This window comes from Corapipo altera, unplaced genomic scaffold (assembly GCF_003945725.1).
Source record: "Corapipo altera isolate COAL_440 unplaced genomic scaffold, ASM394572v1 206, whole genome shotgun sequence".
NCBI classification, from domain to species: domain Eukaryota; kingdom Metazoa; phylum Chordata; class Aves; order Passeriformes; family Pipridae; genus Corapipo; species Corapipo altera.
Window position 1 is genome coordinate 179,547 of NW_020885032.1, and position 23,489 is coordinate 203,035.

The following is a 23,489-nucleotide window of genomic DNA, read 5'->3' on the forward strand; positions in this document are numbered from 1 at the left end:
CAGCCTGGAATAACGATGAGAAGGGAGGGCTCGGGAGGCCCAACAGCACTTGCCATGAAAAAGGGTCAGGGAGAAGGTTGGGCTGGAATTCTTCTCATCTCCAGACTCCTGGTGAACTTCCTTCTGCATCCTGCTCCTTGGAAAAAGGAGCTTGTGGGCCTGGAATTCCGACACACCCATCCCAGTACATCCTACCGGGATGCACTGGTAAAACTGGGGCCCGGCACTGCCACCTCCTGACAAGAGGAGAGAATGCAAATCCCACATCCCAGCCCGTTTCCCGAGGAAGGAAGGGAGGAATTTTTAGGATTATTTTGGTAATTTTTAATTTTTCACTATTTCCAAAATTCGGGTTTTGGAATCATTTGGTTGCAACCAGTTTTGGGATGAGAAACCTCCATGTGAAAATAAAAGGAGGAGGAAAAGTCTTTAAATTTTTCCTAAATAAGGAGAAAAAAAGCTCTAATTTTTTCCTAAATAAGGAGAAAAAAATTACCTAAAAAATTATCTAAATTGCCTTGAACAACCCATGAGTTGAATTCCAACGTGACAAAGACCTTGAACACTCCAAAGTGATCACACACCAGGTGCCACCATCCTTCATCTGCTGAGAGCTCTTGTTTTTTTTGGTCATATCTCCTCTAATATTTTGAAATGTGATACCAAATGGGGGCTGGACCCAGCAGGTTTAACAAGTCTGAGCTCAACAAGGAGCCTTGGGCTGAAACTCAAACTCTGGAGCGAGAAAGGGTCACCACATCCCCGCAATTTGAGCAATGAGAGACACGACGTGAGCCAGGAGATCTTGGAACCTATGGAAAAACACCGGACTTGGCTCTGGGAGACGCAGGAGTGACAGGAATGTCCCAGGAATGTGTGTGAAACGTGATCCACCCAGTTGTTGGTGGTGTTAATTGGAGTGGAGGAGAGCAAGGTGTTACTTGCATCTCTTCCTCAGGAGCTGGATGCTCCTCACAGCTCTTCCTCCAGGAATTTGATTCTCCTCAGACCTCTTCCTCCAGGAATTTGATGCTTCTCCTTTTCCTCCAGGAATCTGATGCTCCTCACGCCTCTTCCTCTATCAGTTCAATGCTGTAAATGTCACATTTCACTCCTGCAACTTTAATTCCTTCTACACGAAGGTACCGGAGTCACGGTGACATCAGAACTGGCCAAGTGTCCCTGTATCCCAGGAAGGGTCAGATCTCCAAACCCAAGGAGGCCAAGGTATGTTTTGCAACGTTTTAAATCTCTTTTCCTCGGGAGATGACAAGTGGGAAGGTTGGAACCTGCTCCCACAGCCGTGCAAAGCACTTCCCACCTTTCCAGCCTCCTCCCACTTTTCCAGCCTCCTCCATTGCACCTGGAGGTGCCATCTTCACCCTTTTTCTCCTTCATGGTCTCTCGTGTGGCCCTCAAAAGCCATGAAGTGGGAAGCAGGGGAAGCAGGAGGACAGAAGGAGGAGAGGGTCAGCGCTGGCAGGAAGGTGGAGCTCTCGGTTCAGTCATTTTTTTGCCTTCCCTCAGCATGGCTCCAATTTTAAATTGCAAATTCTCCACCCACGTGCTTTTCCTGACTCCTCCACGTCAAAAATTCCCAATGAATCACCTTTCTGGAGATTATTCTCTGGCTCCAGCGTTATTTCTTCCTCCAAAACCTGTATTTGCCATGGTTAGAGGGGAAGCATGTCCAGAGGGACAATAAAGGACAGGAATTGACCCCTCTACTCTGCCCTCATGAGATCCCACCAGGATTGTTGCATCCAGGCTGGATTCCTTAGCACAGGAATGATGTGGACATGTTGGAATGAGTCCAGAGGAGGCCATGAAGATGATCAGAAAGCTGCAGAACCTCTGCTCTGGAGACAGGTTGGGAGAGATGGGAATGTCCAGTCTGGAGAAGAGAAGGCTCCAGGGAGAACTTCCAGGACCTAAAGAGGCTCCTGGAGAGCTGGAAAGGGACTTGGGACAAGGAATGGAGGGACAGGACACAGGGAATGGCTTCTCACTGCCAGAGGGTAGGGTTAGATGGGATATTGGGAAGGAATTGTTGGCTGGGAGTGTGGTGAGGGGCTGGAATGGAATTCTCAGAGAAGTTGTGGCTGCCCCATCCCTGGAAGTGTTCCAGGCCAGGTTGGATGGGGCTTGGATCAACCTGGGATAGTGGGAGATGTCCCTGCCCATGGCAGGGAGGTTGGAACAAGATGATCTTTAATTTCCCTTCCAACGCAAACCATTCCATGATTCTCTGATGGGAAGGCAGGAATTCTCCCACTTCGGACCCATTTGCTGATGTCTCATACCCTGAGATGATCAACACAACCTCAGGATACCAAGGAGAAGCATCTCTCCCAGAGCTAACTGGAAGAGAAACACTGGGAATAGTTCCCAGAAACAATTCCAGGCATTTGACATTAGCACATGTCTTAACAACCTGGAACATGGACCTGAAGGAAGGAAGCAGCTCCAGAACTTCTTTGTCAAAACATTAATGAGGCCCCCTCTTGGATTTGGAAATGTTGGGACCGTTTTCCTGGATTTTCTGAACACCTGGAATGTGGGAGAGCCCATCCTGGGCCTGTCCAGAGACAGGCAGGTCCTCAAGGAGTATCAGGAGCAATGTGAGAAGAAATGTTGGGAATTCCAGGGAGGAGGGAGGTGCAGCCTCTCAAGAGTGGGGTTTTTCTGTGACCCCTGCTGTGCAATGTCCTCCAGTCCCAAAATATTCCCTGTCATCACTGGTGTCTCCCATCCCCAAAATCCCTTGCAAATCAGGCTGCAAATATGGATTGCAAGGAAGGAGGGCAGTGGAGAAGACCCTTTCCCAGGAAGTGTCCAGGCTGGGTTTATCCACAAAAGGAAAGGTATTGTTATGTCTTTGTTTCAAACAGTCTTTGGTTGTTCCTAAAGAACCCCTGAGCCCATCACTGTTATTCTCTGGCTCACATTCCTCAGGGAATATAATCCCTTTCTCCCGTGGGATCCAACCAGGTTCTCAAAAAGTATATATATATAAATATATATATACATAAATATATGTATATATATTTTAAAAATATATAAATATATATATAAATGTAATATAGTAATATATCACATATATAATATACATATATCATATATAATATATATAATGTATAATATATTATATTATATATTATATATTATATTTTATATTTTATACAATATATTATATATTATATATACATATATATAGTAATATATAATATATACAATATACATTATGTAATATATATAATATATATTATTACATATATAATATATAAAAATGTAATATAGTAATATGCAATATATATGGTTTATATTATACAGTAATAATAATGTGATAAATAAATTATAATGAATAAATATCATATAATGTGTATAAAATATAATATATAATATATATACTATATCATATTAAATATATATTATTGAATGCATGTAAAAATATATACTATATCATATATAGTACATATAACGTATAAAAAGATATAATAATATAAAAAATAATACAATAAACCAATAAAATAATTAAAAAAATTTAAAAAAAAATTCCAATGAGGCATCCTTACAATGCACTGAGAATGTCCCTGGTCTGGGACAGCAGGGGGGTCTCCCGAGCTCCATGTCCATGTGTCCCTGTGTCCATCTGTCCACAGGCAGGAGCGGGGTTGGAGCAATCCCTGCAAACCCTGGGAGTGCAGGAAGAGGAGCAGCTGCCCCCCAGCCACCCACCCAGGGGTCATTCTGTGCCCAAAATATCCTCCCTTTCTAACAAGAGCTCAGGCTCCAAGGACAAATCCCACCCCCATTCCCGGCAGGGTCACGGGAAAGTCAAGGATATTTATGAGCTATTGAAGGCAAAGACAATCCCTGTTTTTTATCCATCACAGGAAGAGATTCCAAAGGCCTTGAGATGACATGCATGGATTTATCCCTCCTATATTCCAGAGGCTCAGCCTCATGTCTGTCCTTTTGACCCAGCCCTGGGCTTTGAATCCCATCCAAGCACTTTCCCTTCACCCAAAACAAGGAATAACATCTGTAATATCTGCAGAATCAGCCAAAGACTTTGTTCCAAGTGTCTCTTTTTTATTAATTCCACATATTTTTTTTTATTAGAGTATAAGAAACAATATGTGACATACACTCCACTTGTACTTACATTAATATATTTAAAGGAATTGATGCTGCTTTATCCTGCTTATTCTGTTACAACAAAGGTAATACACAGTTACAAATCTCACACCTATGGATTAGTAAAACCAACATCTCAGTGAAACCATCCCAGTGAAACCAGATCATCCAACAAAGCTGAAATAAAAGGTATCAATATTTTCATTATTTTTTTTCAGCAACATTTTACTGGTTTATTAGATTTCCATTTCGGTTTTGATGAAACAATAAGATTTGGGTTGGGGGAAAAAAAAAAAGCATTCCCTCGGAAAATATTGGACCTGGGAAGCCTGTTAAGCCTTTTATTTCTCAATTTTCACTATCAGAGCAAAGCTGGACGAATTAAAACCTTTAATCTGTCTCTGATGTTGTTGATTCTCTGCTTTGTGTGCAGTTATTTGGTTAAAGGCAGCTCTTCCTCCTTGATTTCTGAGTCTGGGGCTTCAAAGCTCCTCTCCTGAGTCTGGGAAGAACCAGCAGATGGCAGGACCAACCCAGGGCTTCGCTTCCCTGGGTTCCCAAAACTTCAGACTGGGGGTTTGTGATCCCATTCCAGCTCAGATCCCATTCCAGGGGTGAAAGAACTCCTTCAGGATCAAGGAAGGACTCAGAGCCACTTTCATCCCAAGCATCTGAGACCCACAGCACTGCCCCACTGAGGACCCTAAACCTCCACATATCCAGATGTGCAGCACATCTGCCTTTCCGAGAGGGCACAGACTCCCAGAACTCATTCCATGGACACACAGACACCAGACAGAGCTACCAGGCTTCCCACAGGGGTGATGGAACCAAAGCCTCTTCCGTGGAAAATAAGGTCCCCGGGAGAGAAATCCCTTCCAAGAACCCACAACCGGAGTAAATCAACACCAAGAAAGAACATTCTTGGAGTAATGAGGTGGATCCTTGGAGTAATAATTAAACATCATTCCTTCTCTTCGTACAATTTCCCCACCTCAGGTTTGTCTTTTCCAAAAGAAGACATTTTGCCCTTAAAAGAAAAACAACAAAAACAACCCACGATTCTTCAAAAAACCTGGAAGAACTCGGTTCATTTTAAAGTCCTTCTTTTTTGGCAAACAGCAAACACCCAGAATTTGGGTGGAAAGGGCTGATGCCACAATAAATTCTGAGCGTTTTTTTGGACAATACACCAAAAAAAAAAAAAATAATTAGAGCCCTTGGTGGTAGATGGTTGTTGAAATACAGCCATTTCCAGCATGGAAGCACTGAACCCATTTTCTCTCAAGAACACGCTCCAAAACAGGCAAATATTTCACTTCAGCTCTTCTTCTTTTCCAGTAAAAACTATTCCAGGATATTTTAGGCTTTTAGGGAGCAAAGCTGCCTCCCCTCGTAACCTCTTGTCCTGTGGGAAGAGGTGAATATCCGAGTTTTCTGCTCAGATTTCCGTCCCTTAATTCCAAAGTCCACATAAACACCTCCAAAGCACTTCAGGGCTGTCCCACCACGGCCCTCAAGTTCCAAATCCGGCACTTGGTTCATCAACCCACAGGTTTAATCACTTTATAAATGCCGGGTTCTTCCTGTTTATTGTCTTATTATTAGTGTTTTTAATCACTTCAGCTGCCCATTTTCAGGTCTTTTTCCCCTCCTGGGCTTTACAACAGCTGAGGTTATCACAGATTCTCATTCTGGGGATTTTGGGGGCAAAAAAAAACAAACCCTCTGTGGCAGGAGCAGAAATTGGGAGGTTTGGAAGAAGTGGTGATAAAATGTTCAGGATTAAACTGTGACGAGCTGTCACACCCTCCCTCTCTCAAACATACTTAAATCTGTCAAAGAGATCTCTGCACATGTGCTCAAAACTGAAAATATCTCTTTTTTCCATAAGGATTATAGCACGTGAGGAGGGAAGACAAAAAGGGAGCGAAGAGGGAAAACAAATCTCCAAAATATGCAATTTATCCATCATTTATAGCTCATAACCACGAGTGAATGACCTTCAGCTCTGTCCCCTGGCAATGTCATTAATATAAATTGTTATTTTATGGGATAAGCAGCCTCTGAATGCTCTTCCCACCAGCCTTTGCTCCCCTTTGGAACCAAATCCTTGGCACCAGCAGCCTCTGGAACACTGAGATAGGAAGGAAATGGCTTTTGAAAGAGACAACTAGGTCTTGTGGCTTCAGGTTTGTCCAGTTTGGCACCTACAGGAGCCTCCTAAAGGAAAAGCCAGGCTTTAGGACACAGCTGTGCTCATGGCTTGAAGTTTAGCTCTTTCCTAGAGGTGTTAAAAGTCCAAAATCAACCCCTACACCTGTTATCAGGTGGCCAGAAAAGTCACAGCCCCATCATTTCAAGGCAGAGCACTCTGGGTGCCACCTCAGTGTCACAGCCAAGTGCTGAGGAACAAATTAACCCAAGCAAGGAGGTTTGGAACCCTCCTGAGAGGAAGGCCGAGGCACAGGGAAGCTGGGGAACGTTCACCTTATTTTTAGGAAGCTTTTCCCCCATTTTCCCTGTGCTCCACGTGCATAGCAGAGGTTTGTGGGGCCCCGTGGCCCCAGCAGGTCCCAGGTGAGGGAGGATGATTGACCCAGAGGAAGGCACATCTGAGGACCCACACAAGTGATTCATCCTTCCCAAACTCCTCATTAATTGCAGATCACGTCCTCATGACCGGTCCCTCCTGTCGGGAAGCCTGTCATTAACACGTGTCATTTAATTAAAACACGGGGGGAAGGAGGGGTTAAAAACCACAAAACCACCTCTGCTGCCAATATTTCTATACCATCTTTCAAAAGAAGCTGTTTATCTACTCATTTTAAGGGGGGGAACAGAGATAAAATTGAAGTGTGTGGAGCTTTAGGTTGGTTTTTGACACAAAACAGGAGAACCATGAGGAAGGCAGGGCCAAGGAGTGCCAACAACCTGATTTTTGCTGCTAGAAAGAAGAAAAAAAAGCCCAATGCACCTCTGATCAACCAGTGGAAGTGACAACAAGCTTTCAACTGGAACTTTAAGGCTGAATTTTGGCTTGGTTTTGCATCTGGCAGGTCCACAGGTGAGCAAAGCAGGCAGGACGGATGACACAGAGATGGCAGGAGGACAAATCTCCCATGGGACAGCTCAGAACTTCCAGGAGCAAGACTGGGAAGATCCTGGGAGCTGAGGGGACAGCAGGAAAGATGAAGTCACCCCCAGCAGGTCCATGTGCACCATCAGGCATTGAAGGTTGAGCCCAGAGATCTGAATATTGGGATCTTGGCCTGTGATTCCACTAAATTTTGCAGATAAACCTGGTTCTTTTGGGGATCCACGTTGTTGTCTCTCAACATCACAAGTCCAAAGTTGGGGAAACTGAGGCACCAAGTCTTTGTAAGATGCAGATGAACTTCCAGAGGTCCTGCTCCTGCTGTATTTGCTCCATTGGGGTTGACTCAGCCCTCAAAAACTGGCATTTTTTCACTACAATTCACCTGGAAAAAGGGATTCCCAAGAGAGCTGAGGCAAGCAGGCCCAGGAGGGTTAATCAGCAAGGACAGCAACAGGGAGGAGAGATGCACTTGCTGCTCAGAGGTGAAAGGGAACGTTGAGATGAAGCTCTCAAAAGCTGCTCAGGAGGGTGAGAGGCCCAAAGGTTTGGATTTTCCATAAGAGAATTCCTAATCTCTGCCTGGGGCAAGGAAACACAGCACACATCCCACCGTAGGTACCAACAGGAGCATGTTTATTCAAGTCTGGCACTTACAGAGCTGAGAAGGAAAAGGTACAGGTCACTCTTTTTCCAGAAAAAGTCAGCCCAGGATTCAGAAGAAATGAAATTATTCTATAAAAAGACAGACTGCAGCTGCAAGGGGGTGGGAGGGGGGCCAGGAATGTGTCTCCCTTTGGATCATGCATTCCCAAAGCCCGTGGTGCCACCCAGGTGCTGGAGCCAGGAGAGAGGCAGGAAAGTCTGAGCTCTTCACCTGGTGGTGCTGTGGGGGGTTAATCTTGGCGAGTCCCAGCCTGCTTTTAACTGACCTTAGAAACGAGGGGGGAGGTTATTTATTAGGTAGAAAAGCAGAAAACCCTTTCAAAACGATCCACCTTGGCCAAGGAGGCGCGAGGGCGCAGCAGGGTTTGTCCACGGGAAGAGAGAGAGAGGGAGAGAGAACAGCTTGGCCAAACCACCCATGGCTCCGACGCTTGGAAGAGCAGAAAGTCTGGGAAACGACGGCCTCGGAAGCCCGCTGAGAAGTGGAGGATCTCCTTGCAGACAGCAACAGAGAAGATATCGGCTGGTGAGACCCACGGGGGGGCCTCCGGGAGGTGGCTCTGCCTCGGCCAACCCCATCACTCTCGAGCCCGAAGGACGTAGAAGAAGCTCACGAGGATTCCCAGGGCCAGGAGGGTGGAACTGGCCCGGACGCCGCTGGAGCCGCTGATGTTGCACAGGAAGGAATCGCAGCAGTACACGGAGGCGGCCGCGATTCCCAGGTTGATCCCGGCGCTGGGGCAGATGGGGGAGCAGCCCTTGGAGATGGACTGGCCGGATTTGCCACCTGGATGTGGGGTGGGGTGGGAAAGAAGAGAATAAGAGAGGTTTAGAGCGTTTCTAAAGACAAGTTTAGAGCGTTTCTAAGGACAAGTTTAGAGCGTTTCTAAGGACAAGTTTAGAGCGTTTCTAAGGACAAGTTTAGAGCGTTTCTAAGGACAAGTTTAGAGTGTTTCTAAAGACAGGTTTAGAGTGTTTCTAAAGACAGGTTTAGAGTGTTTTCAAGACAGTTTAGAGTGTTTCCAAGACACAGGTGTAGAGTGTTTCCAAAGACTAAAGTTTAAAGTGTTTTTAAGACACAGGTCAGGTTTAGAGTGTTTCTAAAGACAAAGTTAGAATATTCCCAAGCCACAGGTTTAGAGGGTTCCCAAGCCACAAGTTTAAGAGTGTTCCCAAGACCAGTTTAGAGTGTTTGTAAAGACAAGGTTAGAATGTGCCTAAAGACAGGTTTAGAGTGTTTCCAAGACAGGTTTAGAGTGTTCCCAAGACATAGGTTTAGAGTGTTCCCAAGACATAGGTTTAGAGTGTTTGTAAAGACAAGGTTAGAATGTGCCTAAAGACGGGCTTAGAGTGTTTCCAAGACAGGTTTAAAGTGCTTCTAAAGACAAGGTTAGAACGTTTCTAAAGACAGGTTTGGAGTATTCCTAAGACAGACTTAGAAAAAAATCAGTGTGTGAGGGCAAATTTTGCAGTGGAAAAAACCTTTAAGGTTTCTCTGCTGTAACTAGACACTGGACTTGGTTTAGCACAGATCTCTCCTGTAATTTTTCAGGTGTCCCCAGCAATCCGCAACCTCAGTTCAATTAATAAAATGCCTTAAATAGATTTATACAGGCTCAAGTGTTCAGTTATGAATTTAACAATCAGCAAGGTTTGGCTCTTTTCTGGTTAAAAAATAAAATAAAATAAAAAGGCCAGGAATTTTTTCCACAAGAGCCCACATAAATGTGCAATGGCAAAATCAGTGGGAGAAGAGCCTGAACGGGAGCTGAGACTTTTAACTGGTGACAGAAGAGTTTGTGCTCTCATAAACTGTTTCTTTGCTCTGTGCCATCACTTGTGCAAGTAATGGCACCCATTTATTCCAGTGGAGACTGGAAGGACACAGAATCCTTCTGTTTTCTTTTTGTCCTTTTCCTGATGCTCATTTTCAGCTCAGACTTTATAAACTTTCTAAGTGTCATTTAGGTATGAGATGTGTAATGGACACAGCCCATTGTTATCAGGGCCTGGTTCATATAAAGCTCTGCTGAGGAATCCCAAAAATCTCACTCCAGCTTCACCCTGGGACTCCTCAAGCGAGACAAGGAGCACTGGGTGTTCAAGGGACGCACTTTGGAACCAAGTGTGCACTTCCAGAGAGGCACAGCCCAAATGAAGGGGCAGGGAAGAGGAAATAATCAGCACTGGGCTGAGATGGGAGTTTATTAAAGCTCCCAGACGTTCACAACCCACCCAATCCGGCATGGAACATCCCTTCCTCCTGGAAGGCACTGCCAGGATGGGATCTCGGCTCTGCAAAGACCTTCCCGAGCATCCTGCTTCTCTCAGAGCAGCAGCTGGGAAGCTCAGAGCCTCCTAAACCTTTCCTGATGCTCAGGAAGGAAAAACACAAACATCCCTTCCCGCCTCTGCCACAGAAAGCGAAGAAGTCGAGGTGGGGCTCTGGGATGAACAACCCAAACACAAGGGGGGAAAAAAAAGCAGGAGTAGCAAGCCTGGAGCTTCCCACAGAGGAAGCCTGCAGCATCCTCCACGCTTTCACTTATTCATCAGCACAATCTCCCCACCCCCTCCCTGAATTCCCCTCGGACTCCTCCGGCGTCGGAGCAGCACGTGGGCCTTAACGTGACTCCTCCCGGCAGCGCGTCCCTCCCCAAAATTCCCGGGGGATGGTCCAACAGCTCAGTTGCTAAGCAGAACTTTCCCTTTTTTCTTCCCCCAGCCAAAGGAAGGAAAAGCCTTCGTGCAGCTCAGTAGGTGCCCCGGGAGAGCGGCCAAGAGGGGCAGGAGGCGCTGCCGGCACTCACCGAGTCCCACTCCGACGTACGTCGTCACACAGTGGTTCTCATTCTCCCCACACTTGACAGGCTTCAGGCAGGCCCAGTTGGAGGAGGCATCAGAGCACGAAAAGCAGATGAGTGTGTGGGCTGCAAGAGAAAAGAGACACTTCAGTTAAGGCTGGTGGGAAGATCTCCTCACTTGGTCGTCACCACCTCCGACACACGGCACGTATCGCATCCCCCCGCAGCTATTTCACCTGTGTCAACCTGCAGTTGGGTGCTTTTTTTCCCCCAAAAAAAACTGGCCTAGTGAAGGTTTCAAGCATAAGTGATATATTTTGAGCTCTTGGTAGGATCAGCTAAAGCCTGGATACAACCACAGCCTGGTAGTTTGTAACACCCTCCTGTCTGCACCAAGTTCAAGCCACAGTTGCCAACTCAAAACTAAACAGCAGAGGCAAGTTTTTGGGATTTGGGTTTATTTGACTCAGCCACCATGGACACAGTGCCCCTGTCTGTGGAACTGGATGATCTTTAGGGTCCCTTCCAACCCAAACCTTTCCATGATTGTTTGACACACTCATGGATTCGAGCTTTCCATGCCCTGCCTTTGAGCACAGGGTAGGACTCTCGGGGCTGGGCTTGTGCAGGGCCAGGAGTTGGACTCGATGATCCTTGTGGGTCCCTTCCAGCTGGGCATATTCTGTGATTCTGTGACACCAAGATCAGCCTCCACTTGACCTACATCAGCTGGTGGAAATGATTTCTCAGCTGGAGCAAGTCCAGCATTGCAGCAAGACCTGCAAAGACTTGCACCATCCCACTGCTCTGAGAGTCACAGCACTGCGAGGGCAGCTTGTGCATCCAAGCTTTTCAGTTTGGAGCAGGAGCATTCATTTCCATGCCTTCCTCCAAGGCAGGTCTCCCTTAAATCATGGAATTATTTAGGCTGGAAAAGACCTCTAAGATCATTGAGTCCAACCATTAACCCAGCACTGCAAAGTTCACCACTAAACCAAGTCTTTAAGCAAAGCATCTCCAGGTTTTTTGAACACTTCCAGGGATGGTGATTCCATCCATTCCAATGCTTGGTCACCCTTTCAGTGAAGAAATTTTCCCTAATATCCAATTTAAACCTCCCCTGGCACAACACTTACCCTACACCAGCAGGATGGGCTGCACTAGCTGGCTCCCATCCCTCATCCTTCAGGAAAGAGGAAAGATTGGAAAACAGCATTCAGGGGTGGGAAATGGTTGTGGAAACAGCCTGGACTCAGCAGAGATGCAGGGACTTTGATCTCCTCTGTATTTTACACACAGGAACATCACACCCACACTGCAGTTGTTGACCTACATCTGCAGACAGATCAGGGCTCTTCCCAAGGTTTCAGGGGCTCTGATTTTTGAGCTCTTCTACGAGGCACCTCCTTCCTCCTCTGTATTTACAGGATGCAAAACAGAGCGGGGGCTGATCTAGGATGGGAAGTTCAAGGCAGAATCATTCCTGCTCCCACCACGAACAGATGAGCACAGAATCACAGAGTGGTTTGGGTTGGAAGGAACCTGAAAGATCATTTCATTCCAGCCCCCAGGGACACCTTCCACTATCCCAGGTTGCTCCAACCTGGCCTTGAACATTTCCAGGAATGGGGCAGCCACAACTTCCCTGTTCCAGGGCCTCATCACCCTCACAGGGAAGAATTTTTTCCTAATATCTCATCTGAACCTATTCTCTCAGTTTAAAGCCATTCCTGCTTGTCCTATCACTAAAAAAGTCCCAGCTTTTTTGTAGGCCCTTTCAAATATTATCCCAAAGATGTGAAGCTGATGAAGCCTCACAGAGGCTCAGCAGGCTCTGTCACAGATATTTTGAAGAATAAGTTGGATAAATAATTCTCAGAGCTGTCCCACTCTGCTGTGGGACTGCACAACATGTTGAGGTTCTTCTCAGTCATGTTTCTCTCAGGAAAATAAAAGGGTCGAGGTTCTTCTCGATCCTGTTTCTCTCAGGAAAATAAAAGGGTCGAGGTTCTTCTTAATCCTGTTTCTCTCAGAAAAATAAAAGGGTTGAAGTTCTTCTCGATCCTGTTTCTCTCAGGAAAATAAAAGGTTTCTACAAGAAAATTGAGAAAAAAAACCCCTAACAATTGCTCTCAGGAGAATGACTTTTGAGCAGCCACAGCCAAGGAGGAGAAAGAAAACAAAATATAATCTCACAGAAACAGATTAAAGTGGGTTAGTGGAAGGTCCTGAATGTCACATCAGGGCAGCCAAAAGACTCTGCTTTGGAGGGGAAGCCAACACCACAACCCCCTGAGCAGGAATTTCCTGGAGTGTCTCATCCACCCTCCCAGGATCATCACTCTGGCGACGATCCCTGCAACAAAGCCGGGTTACCTGAGCGGCAGCCACAGCCACCACACAGGATTCCAGGGCCACCAGCTGAGTCAAAAAACCCAGCAGGGATTCCTCAGCAGGCCCTGGCTCTGGATTTAGGAGAGGAGGAGGAGGATGGAACCAGCTGTTGAGTCACTGAGCCCTCCAAGCGCTCCCATAGCTTGGCCAAAACTCCCCGTGGGACGTCAGAGCGAAGCCCAGTTCTGCTCCTTTGTCCCTTTCAGGTGACCTGTCCCAAACCCTCCACTTGGCAACCACCCTGAGGAGGCAAATTGACTCATCCCATTGCAGGGGAACCCTCTGCAAGCAGGGATGAAGTGGATTACAGGCTTCCTGTGGGCATTAGGGCAGGACAGATGTCCCCACACGGATTTGCTCATTATGCTGGAGGCCCGAGTGGCTCAATGATACTCATTAAACCTCAAGAAGTTCCAGGAGCAAACACACCAGAAATATTTGTCCATGACACAAAAGTGCCTTTAGGCATGAAATTCTCTGCCATGTGACTAAATCTACAGCATCTCCTACCTGTCCTCATGTTTTTCTTTGTCACACCCACCTATTACCCCTTTCCAGGAGAGGCAAGTCCTTCGACATAATTTAAGTGAGGAAACATTCAGTCCCTTGCTGCCCCCAAAATCCACCTAAATAACCCCCTGCAGAGTTCAGAGAGCACAGGCAGGCTGAGTGTTTGAGACAAAAGGCACAAGAAGGGTGGTAGAATTAATTTACTGCAGCTGGAGGAGGAAAGAGTTGGAGCTCAAGGCTACAGGAAAAGCAAAAAAAAAAATAATAGTCCCAACCCCGACCAATGCAAAAGGAAAGCCTCGTTTTCAGCAACTTAAGGATTGATGTGTTTATTTGTTTGTTGCTCGGCTACTCGGAGGAACAAAGAGCTCCCAAAACAGAGCAGAGCATTTGAAGGAATTCCTTCAGATAAGAGGTTGAATCGTTCTTGCGAAAAGCAATGCAAGGTGGGGGAAAAAAAGCCTGGAAAAGCCGAGCCTGAAGCTCGGCAGCACAAGGGAAAATGCTGCTGCTTTGGTAGCTCTTCCATTCAGTCCCGATGCCAAAAACTCTTCCCTTTTCCATGGCTCTTGGATCATTATATACCATAGGCAAGACCCTTAAATAACATGGACAAGATCTTTGAGCAGGAGGTAAAGCTTTTCTGTAAAACACCCCCTGGATACGCTGGAAGCGTTTGGGGATAAAACTCCCTGCACCAAAACCTTTTGCCTGGCTCAGAACTTTACTTTTAAAGCTGAAAGGTTTTTTGGCGGGGGGGAGGGAAGCAAAAACCCTTCCCTGCCTTGGCCTGGACAGCCCATCCTCCCAGTTGGAACTGAGCACACACCAGCTGGGCTCTGCCCGAGACTCAACGCTTGAATTGCCCGATCCCACCGGGAGGGGGGAGTGCGAAGGGCAGCAAACAACTCGTTTCGTCTCACCGGTGTCCTCAGAAGGCGAGAAGGGCCCGTGTTTGCCGAGCGGGTGCTGCGAGAGGCCAGAACTCTCCTGTTCGCTCTTTGTTTGGCATCTCCAAGCAGCGACATATGGAAACAATACGCGGTTTTGCGCGGCCCCCTTGCAGTTGGGATAGTCAGAAATGGAGCCCAGGGGAAGGAGGGGATGGCAGGCCCTGCCACTTGGGCAACTTGGCAGTTCAACGCCCAGCAACAGGAACCACGTTCTCCCCCGGGTTCTCCCCAGGTTCGGTGGTAGCCCCAAGATGCTCCTCACAGGGCACCGTCCCTTGGGGGGTCATGGCCCCGAGGATGCTCGGAGAGGGCAGAATCACGAGAGGATCTGCCCAGACTTTGCTCCAGGAGCCATTGCATCTCCCCTCCACCCTCCTTCCCCTCGGCTGCATCCCAGCCCATCCCAGCGCCGTTATCCCGGCTCGCCGCGCCGAAAAACGGGGGAGCGGAGCCGGCCCTGGGTCTTTGTTCGAGCCGCAACTGGGAAAAGCTCCAGGATATCCACGCGCGCAGCTGGAGATGCTACAGCTGGAGACGCTCACCTATTCCTAGAGGCAGGGAAGCCCCGAAGTTCCTGCTTCAAGAGGGACACTGATCCGAGGCAGGGCCGGGAAAGACACCCCCCAGCCCGCTCCAAACCCTCCCCCGGCTCAGCTCTGCGCCTCCAGCCCCTTTCCAACCCTCACATCCCCCTGCAAAGCTCCAACTTCCAGCGCCCACACGCATCATTCCTTTTCCCCCCCAAGCCCCCCCCCCCCCCCCCAATTTGCTCTTAACGCAGAGCTGGCGGAGGACCAGGATACCCCCCAGGAGGAGGTGATGCTGGCGGGCCCACCCCGCTCCTTTTCCCTTTTTACCTCTCTCCACGCAGAGCACCGCGGCCAGCACGGCGAGCAGCAGCGCCTTCATGTTGCGGGGCTGTGGCCGTGGCGATGCGCAGGGGCGGCTGGCGGAGCGCAGGGCTGGCGGCAGGGCCGGGCACCGGGGGTGGGCAAAGGGCGGCGGCCCCGCCCCGCGGGCCGGGCCTGGCCCCTGCGCCGCCTCCCCCCTCCGCCCCTCCGGCCGCGCCCGCTTTCGGTTTCCCGATCGGGAGAACCGGCGACGGGGAAAGAGGCGGGAGCGGTCGCCCCGCCGAGGGGAGAGGGGCCGGATCTGCCCTAGCCGTGCTCCAAAGGGTTTTTCCACACGCTCCCCACCCTCCCGCCTCGTTTTTTCGTGTCCCTGCTGCTTCCGTGAAGGAAGAGGCAGGAGCGGGAGTGCTGCCCGTGTGCGGGACCCCATTCGTGCGCAGCCCTTTTCAAGTGCAGCCCCCTGGTTCACGGTTCCCTGTACCCGCAGGACCTGCCGATTTCGTGCCTCCCTCCCCTCCTCTGTACATCAGCATTCACAGACGCCCCGAGCGCGCCCACACACCCGCTCCACACGCTCCCAACCACCCTGTATCCGCATATTCCCTGTGTGCCCACGTATTCCCTGTGTTCGCACATATTCTGTGTCCAGGGCTCCCTGCATGGATGTCCTGCATGCAGTATTCCCACCCCCCCCCCCAAATTCATAACCCACCCCTGCAATGCGTGACACCCCCTCTTCATGCAGGACCCCTCTGCATGCACAGCCCCCCATCCAAGAGCCAAGCACGTACAGAACCAACTTCCCCATCTGTTTACCAGAGCCTAAACTGGATTAGACACACAGGATTTGGGAAGCTCGAAGAGCTGGGATGGCATGGGACAGCCTGGGCTGCTTGGCAGGATGAGGCCGCAGAGTGTAAACAAGTCCACCAGAAAGGTTTGTCGGAGTGGCCCAAATTGAGTAGGTCCCATAGAAATAACTAAATCCTCCAAGAAATGAGCTGCAGGGAGGGCAGTGGGGGAGGGATCCTGGGAAGCTGGCTGTCAGGAAAGCCTGGGAATGGAGGAGCTGGCTGGTGAGCCAGCAGGAAACAAGCAGGCTTGACAAACTCCATGCCACAGATGGGGTTTATTCTGCAGAGTCAGCATTTCCTGGCAAATGCATCTGTCAGAAGAAATTCCAGCTCCTGTCTTGTCAGAGCGCATTCAGAGTACTCTGCTTGGGAAACAAATCTGTGCCTGCAAACTCCTGCTTCCCTTTTCTCTCATCTTTATTTCTCATTGCCAGGTATTGTAGCAGGAACTGCCTTCTGAGCAGTGTGTTTCTGTGGTCTAACATCTTCCACTGGAACAGGTTGCTGGGACTGTTTTCTTCTCTGCTTCACAAACCAAATGCTAAAAAACTGGGAAGCTCCAGCTTTGTGGTAACTGAGAAACCATAATTCAAACACCCTCACAACCCCCCTGTCTCATAACAAGGTGAGGTTTTGCCCATGAGAGTCTGTCTGGCTTTTTGTGGCTACACATGAGCAATCTCACAGCACTGAGGTGCAGCACCTGAGATTTAATTTCTGGGTATTAGGAAGGTGAAGGTATGTTCCTTCAGCTCTTCTCTTCCTTCAGTGTCTGCTAAACAAATTTAGGTGGGATATTAGGAAGAAATTCTTCACTCGGAGGGTGGGGAGGCCCTGGCACAGGTTGTCCAGAGAAGCTGTGGCTGCCCCATCCCTGGAAGTGTCCAAGGCCAGGTTGGACGGGGCTTGGAGCAACTTGGGCTAGTGGAAGATGTCCCTGCCCATGGCAAGGGGGTGGAACTGGATGATCTTGAAGGTACTTTCCAACCCAACCCCTTCTGTGATTCCATGAGACGCTCCCCTCATCCCCAGGAGAAGCGTCCAAGGACCTGCAGCTTCCTGGTTTTCTCCCCCCAATTAATTTCACATTATCAGTCCCACTGTTTCCTGGAGGAGGCCTGTCTGTTATTAGGTCTGTTAATAGGAAGGAAGAGGGAGGACCTGAGAGTCACATGGGACACAGCCAACCACAGGATCCGGAGTCATCCCGATACTCTGCAATGGCTGGGCAGGGACAGCATTAATTACAGGGTGCTGCAAATGAACAGGTGACCTGAGAAACCAGGAACCGATTCCCTGTGGTGGAAGATGCACCAGTAAAAGGAAGGAAACCCTCCTGAAGGCTTGCTTGGACTCCATGATCCTTGTGGGTCCCTTTCAACTCGGGATATTGATTATTCCATGGTCTAAGCTTGTGTCTCCCACCTCCTTACCAAGGCTGTGGTGTGGGACAGGCTGCAAAGCTCAACACAGATTTCTGCTCTAGATCAACACACAAAACACTGCCCTGGTTGCTCCAGCCTCTTCTTGCAAATTCCTTGGAGTTTTGGGGTTGTTGGAGGGTTGTTTGGGGCTGTTGGAGGCGTCATTGAACCGTTGGCTTCATGTTGAGAATACAAGGCCAAAAAACATCTCTTCATAAGAAGAGGGACACAGTAAAAAAGGCAGCAGGGGTAGAGTCCAGCAGCAGGAATGTGGTGTGTGCTGGGCAAAGGCAGAGCCAGGTACAGGAACATTCTTAAGGGAGAAGGAGATAAGGCAGGGGCTGGATCAGGGAGCAAACTGGTGCTTGGGTAAATATTTCAAGGTTACTGGCATGTGGGGGAGGAAGAGGTAGTGTTAAATTAGGAAATGATGAGTGCCAAGCTCCTTTCATGGCTCAGGGGAGCAGAGAGGGTGCAGCAACTCAAACCAGACTCACTGGAGCTGCAGGGAGAGGCTTCGGGGTTGAACGGGCACTTGAGGAATTCAGGCTTGAAAGGTGGGCTCACTACAAACTTGCTCAGCTTCCGTGGCACCTGCAGAGGTTCCTTCCACACCACGTTTCTATTTCAGGGCTTGTGTGGGACTTCCTGGGCCTGGCCAGGCCCGTGCACGTGGCTCTCACCCGGTGGGATTTGCAAATGAGATGTTCAGTGGAGCAAAACTGCTCAAACAACTCATGGCTCGATGACACAGGAAGGAGTCAAAGGCCTTTCCTTTCAGTCATTGCATCATTCTCTGGAGACGAGGAGTGTTCTGACTCCTCTTCTTCTGGAGAAGATGGGAACTGCTCTGTGGAAGACTCCTGTCCCACCTCCCAAAACCACATCACTGTAAAACACGGATTATTGGTTTGGCAGAGGACTGGGAGGACATCATGAGAAATAAAATACGGGTTTTTTCAGGAGTATTGCAAAGTTTTAAGATATCCGAGTTCCAAACTAGACCTGGGCATCAGTGTCTTTTTCGGCTGGATGAGGGAAATATAAAAGTTCCTAAAAATTAAAATCCTTCAGGGCCACGTGGAAATTTTGTACACGGAGGTTTCTTTTCTCTCTTTGGGCTAAGAACAAAGGAAGATCCATCGTTTTTGGCAGAGGATGCCTCGCACCCAATCGGAAGGAAGGGAAAGCCCCTTATCAGAGGAAAGAAACCTTTTTAGGCAAAAATGAATATATCAAACTTATCTGAAAACGGGTGGGATTTTGTGAAACTATAAAATGCATGAAATTTAAACCCAAAGGGTCTTTTCTCTCCGAAAAACTCAGTGTGAGACTAGACCCAGCGTGCTGAATAAATCATCATCCCACCCTGGATTTGCCTCCTCCTTAAGTCCCTCATGGTTGCTCTGGATCAGAGTTGCCCAGAAGACCTTAAGGAATTTATTTGGAGCATCCAAGGATGCTCCAGACACAGGTTTTTCATGGGCAAACAAAGTTCCAGCTGCTTCTTTGCTGTCACTGACAGGCCACTCTGCTACATCCCATGGGAATGAAATAAGTCTCCAGGTTTTTGGGGGGCAGGAAGAGGTTTTTCAGTCCTTTCCCCATCCCTTCCACCAAAAATGTGCCTCTTTCCAAACAAGGAATTCCCCAGGATCCAGGGAGGCAGCACAAACAGTGCAAGGGATTGTGGAGATTTACAGTAGAAATGTTAAATTTGGTGTCAAAAACATTGGAATGGGAACGTTCCAGGGTAGGAAAGGACTAAGAAGAAACAACAGGTGGAGGGTTAATAGGAAAGGCATGTTTTCATTGCCCCGTGGAGATTCCTGTGTCTTCAAAAGAAGACGAGGTACAAACTGACCCTGGATAAACTGATTTTAGATAAGAGCCTAAGGGTGGGAGCCATAAAACACCCAGCTCAAGCAAACAAAAGAGCTGGAATATTCAGCCATTTTGCCTCAAAGGGGGAAAACGAAAGGGAAAGGGAGCCAAGACAGAACCCTCTCTTTAAAATCAATAAAAAGCAAGTCCAAAATCGGGGTTTTTTTGTGCTTTGCTTTTCACCTTTTACCTTTACCTTGCGCTCAACCTCCGAGGCAGGAGGAGAACTGCAGAGATTTCACCTCCCGGTGTAGAAGTGACACAGGCAGATGACCCGATCACACATATCATTGTGACTAAATGAAATCCTCAAGGAGGAGCCTGAGAGGACAAAAGCCACTTTTATACAGAGATCTTTACACGATAACGTTTCTTTTTTCTCCCGGAAGATCTCGCAGCGAGTTTTATTACTCCCGTTTCCTGCGGGCTGCCGAGGGGAGTTCCCCATTCCCAGGAGCGGCGTCTGCACCTTCTTTAATTGCTGATTAACATCTCAGGCTGGAGGCGGCCCCGGAGTTGGAGGCAGGTGAGCTGTTGGGAGCACTGGGCACAGAGCCAGCACCTGTTTCCTGGCTCTCCTGGACCAAGGAATATCGAATTCCTGACACCCCTGTGCATGACGTCGATGCTTAAGGACTTGTCCAAGTGAGAGATCAGCTGGAAGAGGGGAAAACCACTTGTCATTCCTATGCAGAGCTCTCTCCACACACTTTTATGCTGATTGAGATCCTAGGAAACCTGGGGGTGTCCTGGAAGTTGAACTAACATCCTTTGGAGTGAAGTTCCTACGTAATGCAAGTGGAGGAGCATCTTTGGGTCACCTTTGTTGGTAGATAAGTTGTATATTTGGCTTGGAGCCACCTGGTCTGCTGGAAGGTGTCCCTGCCCATGGCAAAGGGGTTGGAATGGGATGATCTTTACAGTTCCCTCCCACCCAAAACGTTCTGTGATAAAGCAAAGTCAAGCTTAGACACCACAATCCTGCTCTAGGGAAGTGAACCAGCTCCACACGAGAATAGAATCATAGAATCATAGAATCATAGAATAGATTGGGTTGGAAAAGACCTCCAATGACAGAAAGGAGACAGAGAGAAACAGGAGAAGCAACTGAGTTCATTCTCCAGCCCCTTGGAGACACCAAGGAGATGCTGAGGACACTGTTCTTCTGTGCTTTGGTGCATCTTGGCTGTGGTGCTAAAGCTGCTGATTCTGGAGGCAGTTCTCCAGCTCTTCACCACATGTCAGGTGCCAGGAACTCTTTCTGATCGTACCTAAAACCCTCTTTGCTGCTATGTGAACCCTGAGTCAAAAAGTGGGGAGAATGGAGCAACCCTTTGAGAAGAGCCTGGAAGGATCCAATCCTGTTCCATCCCATCGCTCACCACTTTAACTTCCCAGCACAAAGGGTTGCAGACTTCCAACAAGTTCCAACAATTTCCACAATTTTCCCCTAAGTTTGACACATGTTAAACCTGTGATCTGACATCTCTTCTTTTCCTGTCAGGGAGATTTCCTCATCCCCTGTTTGTGCAGGTGATGGGTCCCCATTAACTGCAGAGCTTTGTGCTTATCCTTCCTGAATTACCCCTCTCTTTATTTCTCAGACTATCACTCAGACCCCTCAGAATCCCCCAAAATTCTCTTTGTTTGCAGGTTCTCTCTGTTTGTCACCTGTGAGATCGAGGAATTTATTCCCTAATCTGTCATTCAAACCAACAATTAAAACTTTGCATCATCCCAGAGCCAAGCCAAGCCACAGAGGACCCTTTTTAATGGATCATTCCAGCCTGACAGCAAATTATCCGTGGTTATTTTGCTCGTGATTTTTAGCTACACTGTGTTTTCTTAGTTGTCCTTTCGAGCCCATTACATGTCATAGTGCCAAAATCTTTATTAACGCTGAGCTGTGTGACAGGTACCACTTTTACCTTAAATACACATTTTGTTATCTTGTCATAGGTGGGAATAATACCCCTCTGTCACTAAATTCCTGCTGCTCGTCCCCCACCTCCTTGGTAGCCCTCACACCACTGCAAATTGCTTGGTGACCTTTTTTCAGTGCTTTTTTTCCCAATACTGAGCTCTGTGTGTCCCCAGAGTGTCCCCAGCCCCTTTTTTATTGATGGATGCTGCATTTCTTCATGGAAAAGGTTGTTAAGCATTGGAAGGGGCTGCCCAGGGAGGTTTGGAGTCCTCATCCCTGGAGGTGTCCAAGGAAGGCCTGGACGTGGCACTCAGTGCTCTGGGCTGCAGGACAAGGTGGGGATGGGTCAGAGGTTGGACTTGATGATCTTGGAGATCTTTTCCAACCTAAATTCTATGAGCCTGTGATTTGTTGTCATGAACATCCAGATTTCCCTGTTGTGAAGAAACAGGAGCTGGAGGAACAGGCTGGGCTTGGTATCTCCAAGGAATCCACAGATTCCTTCTCCCAGTGCCTCCTCCTGCATACCACTTGGGCAGACATCCCTCAGTCATGTGTGTATTCATAGGGAAAACATCACTTTTCTTTGCTTTTGATGTGTTAATTAGTCCATCTCATTAATATCTCTGGCAGCAAAATGGTTCTTGCTCTTGTGTTGGATGTGGTTGGTGCCTCCCCACTCATCTTCCCTTTAACTCTGCAAATATTTCAGGCTGGAAGCCCAAACGCATCTCCTGACTCTGGATGTGGCATCTTCAAGTATCACCTGGATGTCTTCTCCCACCAGGCACAGCCCAGCCTGGAGAGCACCACCAAGCAAACCTCAGAGTGCAGCTTCACTGGAAAAGGCAGATGTGACAGATTTTGGATCTTTTTCCATAGAGGAAGAGGAGAATTTGCTGTTTGTGCCTGTTCTGAGCCACAGAAGCCCTGCTCTTCTTCCTCCAGCCCAGGGAAGGCAGGTACCAGTGTGGAAAAGGAGCTGTGACCTTCTCATTAGCCCATTTCTCACCTCCAGCCAAGAAGGAGGTCCCTCTTCCTTCTTTATTTGAAAGAGTTTCAGGGATTTTCCACTCAAAGCACCAGCTCTGACAAAGTCCATTCCTAAATCCCAACTCCAGTGCTCCCTTTTCAGAGGGAAGGCAACAAGGCTCTGCAAAGGATCTGGAGGAGGTTTGTCCTCTCTCCTTTGCTCTGCCCGTTCTGGTTGCCCCCACCCACCACCCTCAGTGGAATTATCTCACCCCTTGACTTGTTCCCTGCCCTCCAGTTCTCCCCCACCAGGTCTTTGCTTTCTCACATCTGGTGCAACTGGTTGAGACATAAATTGCTCCTTCTGCTTCCTCTTTCTTGGGAAGACTTGACAGGTGGTAAAACAGTCACGGCTTTGGCTCAGAGCCCAAATTTCCTGGAGCTTTTTGAAGGCACCTGAGGTATTCCAGGGAAGAACTGGCTTCCCTCTGTGCTGGGTATCCATGGAGCACTCGCTCATGCCATGGGATGCAGCACAGCCCCTACCAGTGCTGCCAGCCCTGCCCTCACCAGCTGGGCATCTCTTCCTTCTTCTTGGTATAAAAACTCTCCCACTTCTCCACCATAAATTTCCTTCCTTTTTGTGGTTGTATTTGCTGAGAGAAAATGATCAGCTGGTTCTTCTGGCAAGTTCACATTTGGGCCTTTTGACATCTTGTCATCGCAGCTCCCCAGTCTGCTCAGATCACAGGCTGTCAGCATCTCTTAGTCCTTTCCCAACACTGTAGGGTCACCTCTTTAACTTGCTTCAATTCCACTGAACAAAATGTTTAAAAACAGGCACCAGGATTTAAAGTTCACAACAAAAAACATGGAGTTGATGTGACACCTTTGGCTGCTCTTGGAAAACCAGTTGCTTTGTCATCCAAGCAACATGAAACATCCCCAGAATGCTCATCCTTCCATATGTGCAACCAAAAAAAACCTGAGTGTCATCATCTTCTTGTCCTCTCCCA

At 48.2% G+C, this 23,489-nt stretch overlaps 1 protein-coding gene across 1 annotated transcript; it reads right to left on the reverse strand.

Moving 5' to 3' along the window:
• Positions 1–4,089: 4,089 nt before the first annotated feature.
• LOC113959304 (lymphocyte antigen 6E) lies at positions 4,090–15,555 on the reverse strand. Its single transcript, XM_027668226.1, has 3 exons — positions 15,422–15,555; positions 10,714–10,833; positions 4,090–8,690 (listed from the first exon to the last, which is right to left on the reverse strand). The coding sequence occupies exons 1-3, from the start codon at positions 15,471–15,473 to the stop codon at positions 8,482–8,484; spliced, it is 381 nt and encodes a 126-aa protein (XP_027524027.1). The 5' UTR covers positions 15,474–15,555; the 3' UTR covers positions 4,090–8,481.
• Between the last annotated feature and the right edge of the window lie 7,934 nt (positions 15,556–23,489).